Source organism: Oryzias latipes, chromosome 16, assembly GCF_053564925.1.
Source record: "Oryzias latipes strain Hd-rR chromosome 16, Olatipes_Hd-rR_3.1".
NCBI lineage: Eukaryota > Metazoa > Chordata > Actinopteri > Beloniformes > Adrianichthyidae > Oryzias > Oryzias latipes.
In genome coordinates this window covers 2918949-2941766 of record NC_136252.1, presented here as the reverse complement: position 1 = coordinate 2941766, position 22818 = coordinate 2918949, and the positions used below count along the sequence as shown (strand labels likewise).

Below are 22818 nucleotides of genomic sequence, written 5' to 3'. Positions count from 1 at the left end.
CTGAGGCTTTAATTAGTGCAACAAGAGATGTTTGGTAAAAGCCCCGTGTCTCCGCTCTGTTGGCGGTCCTTCCCTACCCCCTGCCTCTAGCTCATCACCCACATTGTCTCGTTGCAGCGCTCAAGGAATAATTTTTGATATGCTGGATTTGCAGCCGTCGAACGGCTGTCCGCTCGCTCCATCAGAAACGCCAAAATGAATATTGATTCTCCCTCCAGTGCTCTATACAGCCGGGGGGCAGCAAGAAGTGAGTTGCTGGCATCAAAGAGAATGGGCCTGATGAGGGGGAGAGACGAAGGACGACAATCAGGATGATGGCGATCGCGACGAGGATAATGATGATGGTTATGATCATGACTGTGTTGCTGATCAGAAAGCGTGTTGGGAGCCATCATGGATGCATGTTTGGGCACACTGCCCTGTCCAAGGAAGTTTGAAACCCTGGGAAAAGAAAAAAAGTCCACAATGACAAATGAAAAACATCTTTGTGGTCACAAATGTGTTTTATTGATTAAGAGACTTTTCAATAGCAGTTGGGATCAACAAAAACGTCTTTATTGTCATTTATTAAACAAAAAACAAACTAAAAAATCTTGTAGAGGAAAAGCTTTGAGCTTTCAAAACCCATAGAGAACTATTTCATCACAAGCACAACAAAGAAAGAACTGATTGAAAATCATGAGACCAAGTCTTCTACTAACAGACCCAAACCCAAACTCATTGTGGTGAAACAGGAAAATCATGAAAATCTAAAAACAAAGCACACCTTTCTGACAGAAACACAAGCGTGAGCTGTTTAACAGTAAGCATTGAAAATTGACTGAACTGAACGGGATCTATCGATTTCCTTCACTTGCACAGCAGCACTCTGAATGCTGTGGGTGTGTTTGTTTCAAGTTACGCCCAGAGCACCTTAATGTGTCATTGATGAAATGAATGAGCTTTGCCCTGAGTTTTGCATAGCTACAGAACTGTAAAAAACTAAAAAAACAACCAGACTGAAAAATGGGGAACTCAACTCTCTCACCTCTAACCTTCCAGAACTATATTATGAGGTGACCCGGCCAGATAAACCACCATCTCCTCTTCTGCTTGTTGCTCTACCTGCTGCACCTCCTCTTCACCCGCCTCTACCTCTCTGTACACTCCTCCTTCCACCTGTAAGGTGCAGTCGTCCAGCTCAGTCACGATGTAGTGCGTCCCTTCGTTATTGACAATGACCTGCGTGAGGCCCTCCTTCATCATCTGGGAAGCAGCGAGCTGCAAGACCTCCTGCATGTCTCCATGGCCAGCGTCTTGAATGATCTGGACCTCCTCTTGCTCCTGTTTCACCTCCGCCTGCGTAGCATCAGGGGAGGCCTCAGCTGTCTGAGGGTTGAAGACTTTATGGACAACCGTGGCCTCCCCTCGTGGCTCCTCCTGCTGGCCCATCTCGCTGACAGCGCTCAGCAGTGCATCTAGAGCGGTGGACGACTCTGAGACCACATGGCTTTGTCCCGCCGAGGCCGTGAGAGCTTCTCTGGTCACCGCCCGCAGCTCTTTGGTGGCGTCCCCCGACTCCAGAACCACATACTGGGTGCCGCCTCCAGATAAATGTGCACCGGTGGATGCCACCTCCCTACCTGACGCTATGACTTGCCCATCCTCAGTGATGTGCAGCACCTCAGCTACCTGCCCCGCCATAGCCAGCGTCTGCAGGGTGGCGGCAGCCGACTCCTCCAGAGCCTGGTCGATGGCCACATCCCCCTCACCGTATCCCTGGATAATAATGACCTGCTGGACATCTTCATGCCCCGACGCTTCAGGGGAGCTCTTCCTTTGGGCAACAGGGCTCAGAGCTTCAGCTTCTACAAATGTGGCCCCTTGACCTTTCAGTCGACATTCGAAGGACTTGGAAACGATTCCTGCGAAACACAGACACACATTTACCGTCAGCTTTCAAAGCTTGCTTCATTTGTTCAAAAACTTCACTTCAGTAAAGTTTCAAACTGAAAGCAAAGACAGGATGGGACAAAAAAATCAATCAACCATCAAAAGAAAATATCTGCAGCAAACACTGCTTAAATGTTAACCTCTGTGCTCCAATCATGATAAAACTGCTAAAAACTTGCATCATAGTTAGGACAAGCTTTGTATTTTATGTCTATTAATACATAAAAGTGGATCAAACACAGAGTTACTCTCCTGGTGGAAGATAGCAGTGAGATACACTCTGCCCCCACCTCGGAACACAGGTTGCCATGGCATTTCCAAGGTGAAGGCTATGCCATTGTTTAAACAGCATCTGACAACATTGAAGTGTGAATTATGCAGAAAACATATCAATTCAGGGCCTGTATGATGGTGTAGTGGTTAGCACCCGTGGATGTGTGGATTTTCTTCAGGGACTCCAGATTCCCACAGTCAAAAACATGCTTCATAGGTTCATTGATCACTCTAAATGTCCCTAGTTAGTGTGTGAGGCCCTGCCAACCTGTTCAGTGTACCCCACCCTTATCTAACAATAGCTGGGATATGCTCCAGCAACACTGTGACCCCAAACCCTGCAGGGTCAGACGTGTCCCCCTGCTAAAGCCAGTACATGTGCAGGCCCGTCTACAGTCTGCTAGAGAGCATTTGGAGGATCCAGAAGAGGATTGGGAGAATGTCCTATGGTCAGATGAAACCAGAATAGAACTTTTTGGTAAGAACTCTACTCATCGTGTTTGGAGGAGAAAAAATAATGAGCTGTATCCAAAGGACACCAGGCCTACTGTAAAGCATGGGGGTGGGAACATCATGCTCTGGGGCTGTTTTTCAGCAAAGAGACCAGGACGACTGATACGTGTAAAGGACAGAATGAATGGGGCCACGAATGGTCAAATTTTGAGTGAAACCTCCTTCCATCAGCATTGAAGATGAAACATGGCTGGGTCTTTCAGCATGACAATGACCCCAAACACACGTTGCCCGGGCAACGAAGGAGTGGCTTCATAAGAACCATTTCAAGGTCCTGGAATGGCCTAGACAGTCTCCAGATCTAAACCCCATAGAAAATCTTTGGAGGGAGGTGAAAGTCCTTGTTGCCCAGCAACAGCCCCACAGCATCACAGCTCTAGAGGAGATCTGCATGGAGGAATGGGCCAAAATACCAGCAACAGTTTGTGAAAACCATGTGAAGACTCAGAGAAAATGTTTGGCTGCTGTCATAGTTAACAAAGGGTAAATAACAAAGTATTGAGTTTGACATTAACCAAATACTTATTTTCCACCATTATTTACAAATAAATTCTTTAAAAATCAGACAATGTGGTTTTCTGGATTTTTTTCTCATTTTGTCTCTCATAGTTGAGGTTTACCTATGATGCAAATGACAGACCTCTTAAAGTGCAAGAACTTGCCCAATTGATGCCCCACTGTTTGTATTCATTTGTAAACACAGAAAACAGCACACAAAGGCTTTGGTGCTTCTTTGCGCGTCACATGGTCCTTTTTACGAGACATTATGGAGACATGAGAAGCAAAGCAAACAGGAGTGTGTGAGATTACCTACATCTGCACGGACACTTTAAACTCACCTGACTAGGTCCAACACTTCAGGAATAAATACATAAATAAATTCCTGTTAGAAAATGGCATTTTAGCATCCCACATTCCTATTTTCTGAGACTACTGTATGGCTACTGCTTAATCAATTATGAGCCAATTAATTAGTTGACAAAGTATTTTAATTGATTCTATAACTATAGTAAAATGTCAATAAAAATATTCTTCCTGTGTAATAAAGTCAAAAAGGACTTTATCGACGGCACTGAAAGTATATTATATATAATTTGGTATAAAAATAAATTTGAAAAACAATTGAAAACAGTTTTTAGCTTTTTTTTGGTTATTTCTACAAACACAGAGAGGAAACAAAGCTCTTTTACCTTACAGGGCTAGTCTGGTAAAATGTGCTTTTGCACTGTGAAAAATGTCTGTTGACCCCCTACTGTCCTGCCGTTCCTGATCCTCCTCAGAGTATGCTGGCACATATGTTTCTCTCCAAGTTAATGTTCTGACAGTAATGATGCATTTTACAGTCTAGCACACAGAGTTCTGCAGGAACCAGAACACAACGTGATGAAACTGTCCATCATTAATATGACCTCGGTGGAAAGAACACTGAGGAACGTGTGAGGAGGCACATCTTTTGTTCAGGTTTGAGCAAACATTCTACGTAAAAGTAAATACATTTTTTATAAAGTCCTTCAATGGAGTGACTTTTGGCTTCTTCTTTTTTCAAGCACATGCTTCATTTTTTGCATCGAGACCATAAAGGGATGCCACAGCTCACAAGAAATTCTCTAAATCCCATGAAGTCACAAGTGGTTATATGGTTCTGAAGAAAACTTTGAACTATTCTCTTTATTTTTGTAAATCGATGCAAGTTGTTGCCACCTTTTGTATCCGTTTGCAACTGAAAAAACAAAAAAGTTGAACTCAAATAGCATGACATCATTTGTTCCATTCATCCATGTGTATATTGGTAAAATTCTTTTCCTCCCATCTAGAGGTCGTGGGTCACACTCATGTCACACAAAAATGTGAAGATATGACAACATTTTTGCCTAACATCTCACAAAGTCATTGCACATACAGTGCAGACCAAAAGTTTGGACACACCTTCTCATTCAAACAGTTTTTTTTTTTTCATGACTATGAAAATTTTAGATTCACACTGAAGGCATCAAACTATGAATGAACACAAGTGGAATTATATACATAACAAAAAAGTGTGAAACAACTAAAAATATGTCATATTGTAGGTTCTTCATAGTAGCCACCTTTTGCTTTGATGACTGCTTTGCTCACTCTTGGCATTCTCTGGATGAGCTTCTAGAGGTAGTCACCTGAAATGGTCTTCCAACAGTCTTGAAGGAGTTCCCAGAATGCTTAGCACTTGTTGGCCCTTTTGCCTTCACTCTGCGGTCCAGCTCACCCCAAACCATCTGGATTGGGTTCAGGTCGGTGACTGTGGAGGCCAGGTCATCTGGCGCAGCCCCCCCATCACTCTCCTTCCAGGTCAAATAGCCCTTACACAGTCTGGAGGTGTGTTTGGGGTCATTGTCCTGTTGAACAATAAATGATGGTCCAACGCAAACCGGATGGAATAGCATGCTGCTGCAAGATGCTGTGGTAGCCATGCTGGTTCAGTATGCCTTCAATTTGGAATAAATCCCCAACAGGGTCACCAGCAGTGCACCCCCACACCATCACACCTCCTCCTCCATGCTTCACGGTGGGAACCAGGCATGTAGAGTCCATCCGTTCACCTTTTCTGTGTCGCACTAAGACACGGTGGTTGGAACCAAAAATCTCCAATTTGGACTCATCAGACCAAAGCCCAGATTTCCACTGGTCTAATGTCCATTCCTGGTGTTCTTTAGCCCAAACAAGTCTCTTCTGCTTGTTGCCTTTCTTTAGCAGTGGTTTCCTAGCAGATATTCTACCATGAAGGCCTGATTCACACAGTCTCCTTTGAACAGTTGTTGTAGAGATGTGTCTGCTGCTAGAACTCTGTGCCATTGACCTGCTCTCTAATCTGAGCTGCTGTTAACCTGCCATTTCTGAGGCTGCTGACTCAGATGAACTTATCCTCCGCAGCAGAGGTGACTCTTGGTCTTCCTTTCCTGGGGGGTCCGCATGTGAACCAGTTTCTTTGTAGCGCTTAATGGTTCTTATGACTGCACTTGGGGACACTTTCAAAGTTTTCCCAATTTTTCAGACTGACTTACCTTCATTTCTCAAAGTAATGATGGCCACTCGTTTTTCTCTACTTAGCTGCTTTTTTCTTGCCATAATCCAAATTCTAACAGTCTATACAGTTGGACTATCAGCTGTGTGTCCACCTGACTTCCGCACAACACAACTGATGGTCCCAACCCCATTTATAAGGCAAGAAATCACACTTATTAAACCTGACAGGGCTCACCTGTGAAGTGAAACACATTTCAGGTGACTACCTCTAGAAGCTCATCAACAGAATGCCAAGAGTGTGGAAAGCAGTCATCAAAGCAAAAGGTGGCTACTATGAAGAACCTACAATATGACATATTTTCAGTTGTTTGACACTTTTTTGTTATGTATATAATTCCACATGTGTTCATTCATAGTTTTGATGCCTTCAGTGTGAATCTACAATTTTCATGAAAATAAAGAAAACTGTTTGAATGAGAAGGTCTGTCCAAACTTTTGGTCTGTACTGTATCTTAAATCCATCTGAAAATGTTCTTAATTTGTTTTTCTAAATCAGACAGGAAGCCTCTTTGCGAGCTGCATGGTTAGTAATCAGAGAAACTAAACTACAACAGACTGGAAAGAAAAAAGAATTGGGCATTCAGGATGAATTCTATCACAAGTTTAAATACGTTCAATTCGGTGCACCTCCACAGAAAAAGTCATTACTTTGCTCATTTTATGTTTTTCCTTCATCTGGCTATGAGCACTGGTGACCAAACTTACTCAACACCAGAATAAGATGTCAAATGTCCTTGTAAACCATAGTAAACCACCACTCTCTCTTCTCTAATTGGAAGACAAACAGAAAACAAAAAGGTTGCAGTTCCTCAAATGACCACAGGAGGATGGATATGACAGCTCTGGCAGCTGACAAAATCAGGTGATTTAGGTCGATTGTGTAACCACTTCACTACTGTAAGGCGTAGCACATCACTGCAAAGCTGCTTTTCTCCGCTTCAGAACCAGCTGGAATTCTGTTAATTGCTTAAACAATACTACTACTACTAATATTAATAATAACAACAACAACAATAATAATAATAATTATTATTATTATGTAAAATTGAAGAGTTATGGTAGTCAAAAGAATGTAAACACAGAAGCTAAAGCTCTGATTTCAAAAAGGTTAAAACATTAAATCTGACATGATAAGTTAAACACATATACAGCCTTATGATTTAAAAAATCAGTTTTATGCTTGTTTCTTTTTAATTCATGACAAATTGTTAATCATAAAATAGCTTTTTAACCTTATTAGAGCCCATTTTAATGCATTAACGTCCATTAAAGGCACATTATGAAAAAAAAGAACTTTCAGGGTTGAAAGATAACGTGATATTCTTTGAATTGTTATTTTGACTCTTGAACCCAGAGGATTTTTTTCTTTCTTTCCGCCTTTTTTCTTCATCAGAACATTTCCTTTGACCAAGCCTGACGAGGGCATTCTCAGTTCGGCACAGTCCATTCCGATTGTGCATAAAACAGTTGATGGCAATTACACTGGAACAGTTTGGCGTATGACACGCTCATGTCACTCATTTGTCTTGCATTTTAATGTTGAAGTGGACAGCCATGCATCAGCTGCTGAATGCTTTCATATCTCCACACAGCTGAAAAGTGTTGGAACTACATGACGTGTCCATATCTATTTAGATTGTGCCTGATGGTAACCGGCGCCATACAGAGCATGAAATTTAGCAGGAAGGAGGTTGTGGGCAGTTGAAGTTTTAGAAAGAGCTAGAAGGAGGAAGCTAACCATTAATACTGAAACGCTGGATCCTATGAAGCCAGCTGGGCAATAAAACTGCTCCAGAGTGAGCGATGCAAAGACTTTACGGTTTGTATTCCTGTCAGATCAGTAGCTTGAGATTCCTGTATCTGCTCTTACAGTTTTGGAGATCTTTAAATCTCTAAATCTGGCAGGTGCGTGATAAAAGAATGTGGGCTTCTGGAAGTTCCTGTTTGAATGTGTGCTGCACTCCAGTGGGGGCGGTGATGTTCCTACAGTGTCACATCAGCCACAGGGTGCCATCGATGGGGCCCAACGGCAGCCCGCTGAGGTTTATGGAGTGTCACTCAGTTGCTGAGGTCGTGAATCAAATTAATGTTGCAAATCCCATCTCTTCCGTTGTCCTGTGCTGCTAGTGGAAGAACAACATTTGAGCAGCGTGATTTGGCCCCGGCGAGAGGCTGATGCCTGTTTAATATGTGATTTGAGTGCTCTGACTGACTGATTCCTTTAACAGGAAGTAGGAGAGAGAATGAGGGAGACACAGAGAGGCAGCCTACTTTATTGGCTGTGATATGAGACAAGATGGAGGCTCCCTGAGTTGAATAAAACAACAAGGAAGCAAGTCAGAACAAGCGGAGACAATCAGTGATGCAATTCTGATCTAAAAGTGATAGGAGAAGGAAAGCTGGGAGGAAAGTTGTGACGCAAAATGAAATAGTTAACAAATACTCAGTGTTTATATACTCTTAATGCTGAGACAAAGTAGTACATTTTTTCTTGCTAAATCAACTTTGGGGTCTGTAAGTATTCATTACTTTAATAATAGGGGTGTAATGATTAATTGACTTAATCGTTGAATGAATTTATATTCCAAAGATCCAATCAGATCCATCTGTTTAAGGGAAGTTGTTCATTGAATCCACCTATGCTGTTATACATTTGTTTCAAAAGGATATCGGATCAAACCACATTGTTCAGAATGAACCAATATAGACTTTGAATTGTATCATCAACCACAAATTATGATATGAATGGAATCGTTGTTAAAATGAACCCCAAATAAAGAAAAACGGAACCAATAAGGACTCCTTTTATATAACCCTCAAGGTCATGCAGTGCTCAAAGAAACTCAAGAAACTCCCAGCTCTGCGTCTCGAACAGCAGGCTTCACAGAGCAAGTCCGTCTGAAGAGCAGAGCGGTTCACAAAGTTGCATCTGAGAAAATCACAAGGAATACCTGGATTTTTCCAAAGCGACTGACAGACATCAACGTTTGCTAAAAACTCCAAACAGCTGTTCAACGTAAGTATTTGACCCTTGCTGATCCTCCTAAACAGACTGACATTCTGTCATCATCATGGCAGTCTCATTTGAACAGTGAGACATTAGAGAATTTATATAGATTTAAATACATTTATTTGCATTTTATTGAGGAAAATAAGCATTTGAACCCCCTTCCCAGAAAGACTTAAGACTCTTTGTGGCAAAACCCTTCTTAGCAAGCAAGCACAGAGGTCAGACGTTTCTTGTGGTTGATGAGCAGGTTTCTGCATCTATCAGGAAGACTTTCACACCACTCTTTTTTATAGATGACTTCTAAATCATTCAGATTTGGTAACTCTAAGCTTCAGCTTTCTCCATAGGTTTTCTATAGAATATCTGGAGACTGGCTGGACCACTCCATGACCTTGATAGGCTTTGCCTTGTCTGTATGTTTGAGGTCCTTATCCTAGTAGGAGGCCCATCCACCACCCATTTCAAGCCTGACTGATGTCCTCCTTCATCGTTGAAACAAGGTAAAACAGCAAACACACATTTTTCATCTAAGTGGTTTTTTAAAGGATACATTTTCCAATGTGTGATTTACTTATGTGCTTTCTGTTTTCCCTACTAATTACCAAAAGGTTATTCTGAGTGTGTAATAGTTTGATATGTCCATATCTAAGCTGACAGACTGTCAATCTCTTTTTAGTTGGGGACACCTACAAAATCAGCACGGGATCAGATTATTTGCACCGCTGTATATCTTGAATGTGACATAGCATGTTTGTTTGATCATCTCAGGATAATCAATAGGATATGCAGGTGTTAAAAATAATACAAGTTGCACTATCAATAGGAGGTTATGCTGAAAACTAGTTTTCCAGTCAGTTTTATAGCTGTCTGTCTTTCTGATTATTACTGTAATCATTTTTCTGCCTTGGAGTAAAATTTTTTTTTAAATTTCCAAATAAATGTTTTTGTTAGATATAACAGTTTTGAGACACACAAACAGGAAACCGCCTGTTGCTGCCACTCATGTAGAAATGTTAGTTAGACCATTATCTTATTCATAACATCCTATGGTGTTTAGGGAAATTGAAAAATAAAGAGAACGTCATTTTTCCTTTATAAATAAATAAAACAAAAGGTTTTTGTATCAGATAATTGCAATTTTTTGAGGGTTTCACGAGTTTTTCCATTTTTTGATGACTTTTGGTTACAAACAAATGGTGAATTATTTATGAAGTGTCTTACATGATTCTGGATTGCAGGCTGATGTGTTCTGTGTTCCTGTCACTGGTTGTGTTAGCATCAGGTCACCATAGGTGCTTTTCTCCTGTATGCACGGTACAGATGCAATTATTGATCAATGGATCGATGGGCTGGCCAGTGTCAGGGGGCCCAGGGTTTCTAAGTGGCAATACTTCAGTTCAGAGAGACCGCCGGGGGAGCGGTCAGACAGTACTTACCAGCAGTTACAGAAATTAACCTTAACACAGAAATACCAGCGCTCGCACAATCAATTACGTCTGCTGTAATACAGGTCAGAGCGCTGCCAGCGCCGGCTTATTGTCCATACACGAGCTAGTGCTGCACGGAGAGCGCACAGCCGCCTGCACAACACCTCAAGTGCTTGTTAAGACTCTGTGGTTTTAATCCTCAAAGTTGAAATTAGCTCAGAGTTTAACCTCAAGTGGAGAGACGTGGAAACACACAAACACGGGTAGACAAAGAAATCAGCAGGAGCAGCCTCCACAGGAAGCAAAGTCAATTACACTGTATCAAACTATAACACAAGAGAAAGGAGGAAAAACGCTCTAAATCAATTATAAGGTCAATAAAAGGACCATGAATAAGTCAGAGCTTATGATCATTTCTGCACAAAACCATTTACAATCCTTTTACCAGCTGATTCCCTTCAATTATAGATATAAGGCTTGAACCTTAAACAGACCCTCAACCCCAAACCAAACACGCACACACACACACACACAGAGCTATTATTTGCGTAGGAATATGTGCAGAAGAGGCGGTGTGTCTATGTGTGTGTGTCAGAGGGTTTTGAAGGTGACACTGTTAAGCAGATAAAGTGTCAGTTCTGGGTGTATTCAGGTCACCAGGGAAGGACTGCGTAACGTGGCATTATTGTGTGTGTGTGTGTGTGTGTGTGAGTGTGTGTGTCCTGCAGGTGTGCATGCTTTGGTCCATGCCAGCTGGTTTACATTACTTACAGACTTTACAGACTTGAAATTCTATTTACTTTTTGGCAATTATTTGTGTGTACATTTCACTTGAGGGGTTAAAAGGTTGAAAGGGTTACTTCTTATAAACAAACTGTGTGAACGATGACCTTTCTTTTTGTCTTTTATATCTCCTCAACCGGAGCCGAGCGTTCAACCTCTGCGCATGTGTGTGGATGCGTGGCCACAAACGAGCAGGTCAGCTGGGGTCCGGCTCATGATGGCTACATTTTGTCTGTTGGGGACAGCCTCTACTGCCACCCTTACAAACGCCATGAATCAACACCACAGAGGACAGGCCGCCCAACCAAAAAACAACCAATTATACTGCAATCAGATTGACACCAGGTGGACAGGGCAGAGAGGGAGATAGAGATGCACCGAAAACAACCCAAGGACGAATAAATGGAAGAGAATGAGGGCACAGACTGGCTAAGGGCACTGTGGGCTGCAACACTGACACCGTGACTCTGAAGGTCGTTATTTATCCATCAGTAAGTTTAGCTGAGAGTAAAAAATAAAAACAAAAGGTAAAAAAAAAACAATTACAAAGAGTTTCAATGATTATTGGATTAATAAAAAAGCATTTCTTTCTTTATTATCAAATAAAACAACAGGCTTTTCTCGAACTATAGCATTATTTTATGGTCTGTATGAAAGTTATGTGAAGCTTCTCTGCCAGAGTGTACATTTATACTTCAAACTGTAAAAACGTCTGCTAGCAGAATTTTTCTGCTCTGGATAGTTGGATAGTCTGGATAGTGCTAACTTTAGCACTAGCATGCTATTTAGAAGTACCGTTAAAGTGTATTAACTCAAATTACTTTAAGCTGATGGAAGTGAATTCACTTAATTGACTTCTTATCCCAGAAAATCCAATGCCACCATGAGAAACAGTCAGGTGTTGCTGTTTAACTGTATTACTTCTGTAGAAGTTTACATTTTGTGCTAATTCATTGATCAAAGTCCAAGAAAAGTAAATATAAATTAAACAGAATTTATGTGACAAATCCCACACAGTTTTGAAATTTGTATTACATCTCTTCTCAAAATCACGATGAAGTATTAAAGCCATTAGAAAAGAAAAAAAAAATGAGGAAAAAATAAATAAATTAGAAAATAAGTAAAAATATTACAAGAATAAATGTGTACGTTTACAGAACAAATTTTTTTTTTAAATTAAAGTCATGTTTCTTTGAAAATAAGATGTAATGCTTTCAAAATCCAAAAACATGCTACATAAGTTGATTGGCAACTCTAAATTGTCCATAGGTGTGAGTGTGAGAGTGAATGGATGTGTGATTGAGGATATTCTACCCTGGGACAGACTGGCGACCTGTCCAGGGTATCCCTTGCCTACGCCCAAGTGGCCGGGATAGGCTCCAGCAACCCCGTGACCCCGAAATGCATTTTGCAAAAGACAGCGAAAATTGCAATAAATGGATACCTTAAATGTGTTTAAATAATCTTATGGCAACTTGAAGCATTTAATGAATCAAATAAATGCCTTTATGCATTTGACCAATCGGATGGACCCCTTCACGTTGTGTATATGTTAGATGTTCGCCTCCTATGTTGACGAGGGTCATTTGGAGTATAATTTTTGAACTATTGCAATGAAATGGGAATGATGGTTTTGATGATTTGCTCTTTGTTTATGTACCGCAAATTATATCCTTGTCGCAATATTAATCACCAATATCGCATATCGCAAGTTTTCCTCATATCGTGCAGCCCTACACACAATATAACTGGTCAATGTCCTTCCCTCAGCAGTTTCTGTGCTGACTGGACGACCCGTCTGGAGCATAATCTAATCTGCTCCAACCCTACCACTGGTTCCCCACGCCTGTGCCCCCAACAAGACAAAAATAAAGACGGAAAGAATAAAACAGAAGGAAATATGTCTTTGCTGCTGTTTTTCCTTGAGTTTTCTTTTTTTTCTTTGGTGGGTGTTAAATATCTTGTGGTCCTTTTAAGAAAAAAGGACAGTGAATATTCCTGGATTTAAAATGAACAGATTGACAGCTCTGCTATCATTTCTTTCAGTATCCTACCACAGAAAAGGACACGAGACGGCAACATCAGCCTTCACTTTATGTTTGTTTCCTCAGGACCAAAATGGAAAACAGCTTTTACAAATGAAGAGCTTTATGGAATCGATAAAAGTTGCAAGGCAACAAAGAGTCTCTGGGAGCAATACGTAACCTAACAGTGCTGTCAGTGAAAGTACAACCTGAGCATGCAATTATCATTGAAGGTTTGTCAGAGTCAGAAACATCTGCTGCCAACTTGACCGTTTTCTTGAAGGACCAGAGGGACGGGGCTCTCAGGAAGAAAGAATCCATTAAGCAGAACGGTTGGTGCAGTTAGAACTGGCTTTTGCCAGAAAAACGAAAATCAACGACGCCCCTTGAATTGCAGAAACAAGAGGGGAATCATGTACCATAACAAACAGGCTGCTGTGAATCTACGTGTCTGGCTTCAGATAAAAAGAGCAAACGTGTGGGAGGCTGCTGCAACCGTACCGAGTGGGGCCTGATCAGCCTCAACAGGGCTGCCAGTAAAAAAGCGTCTGATGCTCAAAAGCCTGAAATACCTGATGACTTCAGGTTACATCACTGATTATGTGTCCTAGAAAAGCATCAGAGGATGCATTATTGCTGCTTTAAAGAGGACACATTGTGCTTTATTTGCATTCTGGTGCTGGTTAAATACTACCAGAACGCTGTGCAATAACTCCTATTTGAATGGTTTCTTTGCACTTTTGTTCATAGCAGCTGCTTTTTAGGGGTGGATGTGATTTAACATTTGTGCTCTGCTCTGCAGCTGTGTATTTTTAAGCAACCATGTATGGAAATTGTCCTGTTTAGGTGGGGGGAAAAAATGGAGCCACAACTTTCACACATAGAATAATACTTTGATAGTCCGACCTGCAAAGGCTCAGGGAAAAAAACACAAAAGAGAAAGTGCTTGAAATGAAGGCAGTTCTAGTAAAATGGCATAAAATTGACTAAAATAAAATCCTGACAAGGTTTCTCCAAGCTGTTTTAGCTGTCAGCAGAATAACTACACCTGGAAAATGGAAACACATAGTCTTACCAACATTAAAGGACTGGTTTGACACAATACAAACCATTTTCAAAATGGAAAACCAATGTACTAAAATATTCTAAAGAACAAATTCTACCAAACTTTTAACAGGTTTTGCATGAGTCCTCTTCAATTTTTGATATTTGTGTCCACATGCATAATGTCTTTAAACTTTGTTTGAAATGATATAACTGTAAGTTTACTAATTCATGTATTTGATCGTTTGTTTTAGAATAAAATAAAGAAAAAAGGACTTTTGAAATAACACTAAAATAAAAGTTGTTTTTTTTCTTTTTTTTGGATATAATTTTCTGTTTCTTTTCAAATAAACAACAAAGGGACGTAAATTCTTATCACCTAAATGTTGGATTTCTCTTCACACATCACCAGCCTCCAGAAAGTTGTCTCTGATTTCTTACACTTTCCTAAAGTAAAATGCAAGATGTTTAAGACAAGTTTGAAATAGATTTGAGACAGTGACTGTACATAAGAACTGGACTGAGCAACATCTCCCTCCTCGCCTTCCAAACAGGAATTTCTGCTGGCTCCATGAAGTCAAAATCCCTTCTATAGAGACATAAACAGCTATTAGTCAGCCATTCTATTGGTCAGAAGAACCATTCCTGCTCTACTACATGTTCTTGATAATCCTTCATGATTTTTGTCCTTTTTGCAAGTTATTCAAGTTGTAAGTAATCGGACCAATTGGATGCCTCAAAGTGGTCTCACATCGAACATTTGAAACGTTTCATTGAAAGAATAAATGGTTAAAATAATAAATGGTTAAAATAATGAATGGTTAAAATCATAAATGGTAAAATAATAAATGGTTAAAATCATAAATGGTAAAATAATAAATGGTTAAAATCATAAATGGTTAAAATAATAAATGGTTAAAATCATAAATGGTAAAATAATAAATGGTTAAAATAATAAATGGTTAAAATCATAAATGGTAAAATAATAAATGGTTAAAATCCTAAATGGTAAAATAATAAATGGTTAAAATCATAAATGGTTAAAATCATAAATGGTTAAAATCATAAATGGTAGAATAATAAATGGTTAAAATCATAAATGGTAAAATAATAAATGGTTAAAATCATAAATGGTTAAAATAATAAATGGTTAAAATCATAAATGGTTAAAATAATAAATGGTTAAAATCATAAATGGTTAAAATAATGAATGGTTAAAATCGTAAATGGTAAAATAATAAATGGTTAAAATCATAAATGGTTAAAATAATAAATGGTTAAAATCATAAATGGTAAAATAATAAATGGTTAAAATAATAAATGGTTAAAATAATGAATGGTTAAAATCATAAATGGTAAAATAATAAATGGCTAACGTCATGAAGGAGCGACAGCTGGGCCTCAGAAATCAAGTCGTCTTACTTGGTAGGAAAACGAACAAGGGAAAATAACTAATTTTATTTAAAAAATGTTCCTTAGTGGATTTCTTCTTCTTTTGAATACTGTGGTCACACTAACCTGACGCTCTGTGGGCCCCACGGTGACCCCACCAATAATTTGGAGACATTCCACAAACCCACAAACAAATGCAAGAGGCAGCCCAAAGAACTGTAACCAAATAACGTTTTACTGTCTTTTTTAAGCTTGTTTATGAACAATTTTACAGACAGTATGAAGCAACCAAAAAATAAAATAAAATAAAAACTGAAGGAAAAATTTGTTTTTCAGTAATTGATTCCTAAAGAATAGCACCTCCTCTTGACAAACACAAATCATAGTCTCTGTTAAAAATGGAAAAGCTGACATTTGCTGTGTATTATTTTCAGGCAGGCCGGTTATTTCCCTGATGCGGTAAATGAACAGCTATTTGCACTTGCTGGGTAAAGGTCAGAAATGATCACAGTGTGATGGCCAGATGTAAGAAGAAAGATGGAGGGTGCAGTGGAGAGGCGTGCATGACACTCACGCTGGAATCCAAGAGGGGAGGGTGACATATGAAACAACAACAGAGATTATAACACCATAGCCCCCCCTGCTTGTCTTCCCTCTTTCGCCCCAGAAGAGCTTCTTTCTATTCCTGTCCTGTCTGCTTCTTCCTCCTTCTCCTTCGTCTTTCTCTCCAAAGCTCTGGAGGTGGACCTTTGATTGCTTCCTTAATTAGCAATGTCAGACAGCTCTGTGGATTTACTCGGGATGTCGAACTTCTGCTGATAATTGCATGCCTTTTCCCTTTCTCTCTGTTGCTGCATCCCTCCCTCCTTTCACTGTGTTCCCCCATCTATCCTTCTCACTAACTCTCCTATGATTTAATGATTAATTATGAATGTGAGTTTGAGAATAAAAGCTTTTTCACTAATCAAAATGAAGTTTGCTCCCCCATTCTGGTAATTACAGTGTGAAGATAATGTTGCTGATGTGTTTTGGTTGCCAAATCCTGGACCATGCGCTGATCTTTGGTCCGTCAAGCTGGATGAAATGAATAATCACAACATAATGGCCGTCTTTATGGACTCCGGAAGGCAAAGAGCGGAGTTAAGAAATGAAGTCGGAGTGGTCTTCAGCAGAGGAAAAATTAAGAATGTGGACAAAGAAACAGAAACAGAGTGTTTTGAAATATGTCAGTACAAAGGCCCTGGGGGAGGGACAAAGAGAGGCCTGAATCTTAAAGCCTGATGACAGAAATGGGGGGTTTTCTTGGTCTAAAACTGGAGTTCAAGAGGAACAGTGGATTTTGGGATACATGTCCAATGATCCTTTTCCCAGTTCGCAGGTCAAACAGGTCTGGGAAACAACTGTGCTTCCTATCTTAAGAGCAAGAGAGAAATGCACCAGGCACTAGTCCATTTTTTCAATGGAATGACGGTAAAATGTAAAATTACTTCCCACTTTGTTACATGTTTTTTTTCCTGATTCAAGTTAAAAAAATAGAATTGAATTGTTAAACTTTTTAGATAAATCTTGTAGGAAACTTAATATAACAACAAAAAATAGTAAAAACGTACTTTAATCTAGCTTTTTAGCCTTTTTGTAGTATGTTTCTTTTAAGATTTGTCAATCCTATAAAATAAATCAATCTTTTTTCAATTGATTTGGGTAATTTAAAGCAAAATTATGTTACAGCGCTTGTTTTAAAAATCTAAAGGTTTATACTTTAGGTTCTTGATTGAATTAATGAGGATAAAACAACTGGATTGTTTTCTAGCACATAGTTTCTTCAGAGTGGCAAGGTAACTTGATCAGTGTTGGTTTTTCAACATCTTTAGGCAAAACTCTTCTCCCTAACTATGTAGTCAAACGGGGCTAACGTCTGGGTCTCCCTGTGCCGGTCCCCAGGAATGAAGGGCATCCGGCGTAAAAATCTCTGCAAAAGCACCTGTGCAAATCAGTGAAAACAGATTCACTGTGGCGACCCCTAGCGGGATATGCTGAAAGTTGAACAGAGGAACAGACTGAGTGAAACTGAATTAGAAGAAATGAATCTAATAAACTGAATCAATATTAGATATTTTAAAGAAGATAAAGTGTTGGAAATCCATATATTTAGTTCAAACTATTTATCTGGATGTCCCCGCGAAAGACTGAGGACCTGTCCTGATGTACCCCGTGCCTTTGTTCAACAGCGGCTGGGATAGGCTCCAGCAACCCTGTGACCTCACAAGGGATCTAGCAGGTTAAGAAATTAATGAATTGATGCATATCTGCTTTTTTTTAAATACTTTTAATGAGTGCCTGAGACTAAATCTGAACACCCTTGATACAATCAAAATCAAAGAACCCAAACTGCAGATCCTTAAAGAAAAAAAAAGTTCTTCTTGTTTGCTGGCATGTGACTCACACACGAACACACCTCACAAAAACACAGGTCTGTTTAGCTTAGGCTCCGATCCTCCCTGCCATATTTACTAGGTATTTACCCAACAGAGGCAAGCTGGAGATATTTATCGTCCTGATGGCTCTATATATAGGGCTGAGGAGCTCGGTGAGAGGAGAGGCAGGCACAGTGGGAGGTTGCTTCTCTAATCTCCATCTCCAGGCTGACAGGCCTGAGAAGGCCCTAATGAATGGCTCTTTTCATCTGCACGCCTGTGTGTATGTGACAGTATAAATATTTAGCAATATTGGAGTCAGCCCGTGATTTTACACAGATGGAGTGATTGATGGCTCAGCCCCCTGACGCATGCCAAAGACCAGCCTGGAGATGTTATATAAACCAGCGCAGCGCAGCGTCTCTCCCTCCGTCATCATCTCCATCTCTGCTTCTCTGTATCTTTCACACTGCCTCCTCTGCTCTCCGCCTCCTTCCCAGCTTGTCTTCTCGCTGTCGATCCGCCCTCTGTGGCTCTGCCAATTTGCCTCTCTGTTGAGTTTCTAGCATACGGTGTGCTGTCTCTGTGGACGTAGGACAGACTAGATCAGAAGAAAACGGCCTTACAGGAAGGACACTTCAGTATTTTAAACGTCCTATTAGTCAAAAAAAGCAGAGAGTTTGTTGACCCTTATTAAGTTTTGCAGAGAGCTTAGTTTTAAGCTTTTCTCACAGAGTTTTACTTAATTAAATTATTTCAAATATGTTGACACAGTTGTCTCACTGACTCTGCAGATGGACAGTTTTGTGTCCAAAAGGGAAATAAGTGAGAGCCGCTCGACGTTTCAGCGCTGTTGACAGGGGAGGGAACCAGGGTGGAGGCAGAACGTTTGGGCAACAATCGCTCACATTCTGCTGCCACTGTGTGGCATGATGGAGTTTTATCAATCGCCTGATGAGTTTTCATGAACTGATTGTAGAATTAGAGTCTGTTCAGGCAAAGGCTACTAAGCAGGTGAAGTTATTGTGTTGGAGTGTCAGTTTTTGCACCACATAGAACCTCTGCTTAACCAATTAAACTAAAACACAGGAAGAAAGTCCCTGACCAAATATACCAGGACTTTAAATGGGAATGTTGAAGATGTATTAACCTTGTAATTGCCTGTGTAAAATATGCTCCCCCTGGTAATGAAATTTCCTTCTTTAATTTGAAAAAATTGGGGAAATATCTGCCTTTTTTCTCCCTACTATGTGTTTTCTCATTTAATTGCATTTAAAACTTCAGTCCCAAACACCCCCACGGCTTTTATGTGGGGAAGGACCGGCACTGGATCGCCACATCTATTAATCTAACTGTCCTTTGTCGGAATTAGCATTCAAATGTGATCGGTTCCACTGTGACTTACCCGCAGCTCGCAATTCCGACCAAATCCACTTCTCTGCAATAACTAAGGCGCCCTTTCAGACCCAAACCGCCCCCCCTGCTTTCAGAGAAATTGATTTTATTTGTTCTGTAATGAGAACAATTAGTCTTTTTTCTGTCCTCTTTCATCTATCAGCTCCTAGTTGTTGCAGACAGTTGAACTTTGCCTTCAAAGCGGCTAAATGCTGCTTTCTTTAGAAAAACATGTATTTTGTGACATACATGATGTTTGTCCGAATTTCTTTGTTTTTGATTGAAAAAAAGCAATTTGTGGTCTAAAACTAAAACTCCAAATCAAGAAAATAAGCCAAAGATTCTCATGGGATTATGAGTAAAAGCCACTTTTAATCGTCCCCATAGTGAAACAGAAATGAATTGTGTCGTATCTATCATGCCTGATGCCTAATCTCTCATTTTATTAAAAGGCTGATGTCTAGCTCGTGTACGATCTCAACTCTAATTGATGTGGTTAGAAGAAATTACCGCCCTCCAAGTCCAGCGTGGCTGGCATTAACATGTATCATAAAATGTGAAAACATAATAAAACACTCAGATCTATCCATTAGGAATGCTTTAATTTCCGCTGTGACAGGCGAGTGGCAGGCGAGGTTGACTGACTACCAGCCGTCAGGAGGCTTTAGCCTCTATAAACCATCTGATTGACAGTGTGATTTGTGACTGACTGGAGAAGTGCGTGTGTGTGCTTACCGCACGCATCCATGTGTGACGTCAGCCATGGCTGGAGAGAAATAAAGCATCAGAAAGAGTTCATTTCTCTCACCGCGCTGCCTGAGCCTTACTTACCCTAATGATGTATAATAGCCTGCAACTACACTTAACCTGAGCATTACTGTGGCAAAGACTGAGTGGAAGGGACACACACACGCGCACACACACACACAATGGTGTAGTTTTTCTTGAGGATTATGTTTACTAAAGTATGTTAGGGCAGGAACAGCCTGACATGTTGAGCGATGATTGCCTCTCAAATCTGACTCCACAAAATCCCGTCAAGCCCCGAGATGTTCACAAACAACAACAGCTGTAGTCTCGGTTCCTCTCTGATCCCTCACTCACACTTCACTCGGCTGCTGACTCATCCTGTAACCTAACTGAGACAAGCAGTTAGCATGCTGCATCTGTTGTCTCCTAATTAAACTAATTCTGCTTGTTGCCTCTGTATACTCGCACAGCGAATGTAGAGTGCGGCCCTTTAACCCTTTTTGCATCAATTAGCACAGTTAAGAACAGACTCCCCCGCTTACACATGTAGCTCATAAGTGAACTGCACGGAGGCATGCGCACATGCAAGGCAGGTCTCGGAGACGGTTTCCGAGACAGTAAATGACAGAGTCACGTGAGGCGGCTACTGTATGAAACCTCAGATCTAATCAATAGGAGCGAGGAGGACGCCAGGCGCCAGCCAGAGGGTCACCACTCATCACTCAGGTCAGCGGCGAGCGTGCCCATGCGTGCACGAGGACACACACACAAAGACGGGTGCTGGGAGGGCACCGGGCAGGGCACATTACTCGACAGGACAATGAGGCAGCAGAAGATGGGTCAGAGGGAGGTTGAAGCGCATAGCAACAAAGTGGGGGATCGATGGAAGAGATTGACGGAGCTCCGTAATGCTGGAGGAGTCACGGATGTCCAGGACACGGCTAAGCAGGGGCCTGGAGGCGGGTCGGCGGGGTTAAAACAGCCTCGCACCGCAGTGATGAGGCATCGACAGGCCATAAAAGAGGTGAGGGAACAAAGGAACGGACTTATGTGGTCGCTGCAGATGATTCTGAGGGGAATGACAACGATGTGGCTGGAAGTGAACACATTCGCCAATATGACAGCTATAGCAGGCCTCTGGCTGCGTCTGCAACAGCCGGTCAGACCGTGGAGGCCCCATTTGAAGTGGGGCAGCTATGAGTGTGTGTCTGAATAGGTGTGTGTACGTGTGTGTGTGTGTGGGCACACTGGCGCTCTGGTAAAAAAAGACACAGATGGAGAGATGGACCAGGCCTGGTGGCATTTAGCCCCCTCCTATAATGACTCTGAAAGCTGGGGAGGAGACACAAGCCCTGTTATTGAATTATTGAAGGTGCACAGAGAGGTATAAATCTGCCATGGCGATGCCACACAGTTGGAACATGGCCGTGCACGCGCACTCACACATGCAGCCAGGGTGGCGTGACGACGGCAGGCTTTGACTTGCTGACCTTGAGGTTGTTAAAACAAGCTCTCCGTCAGCTTTTCTGCAAAATATGTTTACCTCATAAGAAAGGGAGGAGAGAAGAAGAGAAAGACAGAGTGAAGCTGTGTGTGTGTGTGTGTAGGGGTGTGTGTGGGTGTGTGTGGGTGTGTGTGTGTGTGTGTGTGTGTGTGTGGGTGTGTGTGTGTGTGTGTGTGTGTGTGTGTGTGCTGACATTGCTGGAATAAACACGGCGACTCCATCAATTCTTTAGTATTGTGAGGAAAAAAAAAAGAGGAAAAACCATAGAGAGAGAGATGAAAGTAATGACCAACCTGTGCATATCTGGCCCATCTGGGCCTTATACACACCCTGACTGTGGAAGGAGAAAAGGACTAGAAATAAACACTGCAACACCCCCTCAAAAACATCTCAGAGTGTGTAGACTGCATAGAAGCTGTTCTGTAACAGTAATCACTGATGTTGGTCTCCTACACGAGAAGAAAGACAGCAAAATGCATGAGTATCACACGGATTACATGTGATATATTTCCTCCTTCACCCTTCCAGTTGGAAAAGTTTCAGCGCTCACATATTCATTTCCATCATTACTTCTAAATCTAAACTTCAGCTGCTCTCCACCTTTAAAGGCCCACTGATGAATATTGTTTTGTGGGTGTTTTTAACATGCTTTCAGGATGGAGGACATATATCAAGAAAATCAAGCTTAAAATTGCATTTCTGGGTATTGCTTTATTCAAATCATGAATCAGGAGCAGAGGAAAAAATGTCGTTAAAAAAAGCTTGTAGCTGTGACGTAGAAGCTACAGATGGCGAGCCTCAAATTCCCTCCTCCGCTCTCATGCAGTAGTCCACTCCAAACTGTACAGCCATTTTTGGGGTTGTGTACATGCTCTAGTGGGACAGCATGTTAATTTTCTTGGATCAGATTTTCTTGCGATCTGCAGATACTATGTTCCAGAACACGATTCATGTTTTTGATTTGGTCTAAAAATGACATAATCATAATTAAAAGACCACTGGGAACGCTTTTACAATAGATCAAAGATGAGTGGCACTTGAAGCCCACAAGCAAAATGGGACTTCCTAAAAAAAAAACAAGGATGCACAGAGGAAACTTGTGACCATAAAATCTTGCTAAATGTTTCTTTTGGTTCGTGTATGTAAGTGGACGTGCGCGCTACCTGAGCAGAGTAGCCGAGGGGGGCACCTCTTCTTATTAACATCATCCGTCTGCATCATTACCAGGCTGCCTGGGTTAGGCAGCAGGTGCTATGAGAGTGCCAAGGTTACAAACGACCACAAGATTGCTTTCAGA

General features: G+C 41.1%; 1 protein-coding gene across 2 annotated transcripts in view; it reads right to left on the bottom strand.

The window, feature by feature from the left end:
• Positions 1 to 484: 484 nt before the first annotated feature.
• The window catches only part of znf407 (zinc finger protein 407), a 180618-nt gene continuing 158284 nt past the window's right edge, over positions 485 to 22818 (bottom strand). The window contains exon 10 of one of the 2 annotated variants that reach the window (XM_011473345.4): positions 485 to 1904. In XM_011473345.4, coding sequence (XP_011471647.1) covers positions 1030 to 1904 — 875 coding nt within the window. In that variant the 3' untranslated portion in view covers positions 485 to 1029. Of the gene's footprint in view, positions 1905 to 17788; positions 18456 to 22818 lie in introns of those variants that run through there. The other variant, XM_078932882.1, reaches the window with a different exon arrangement.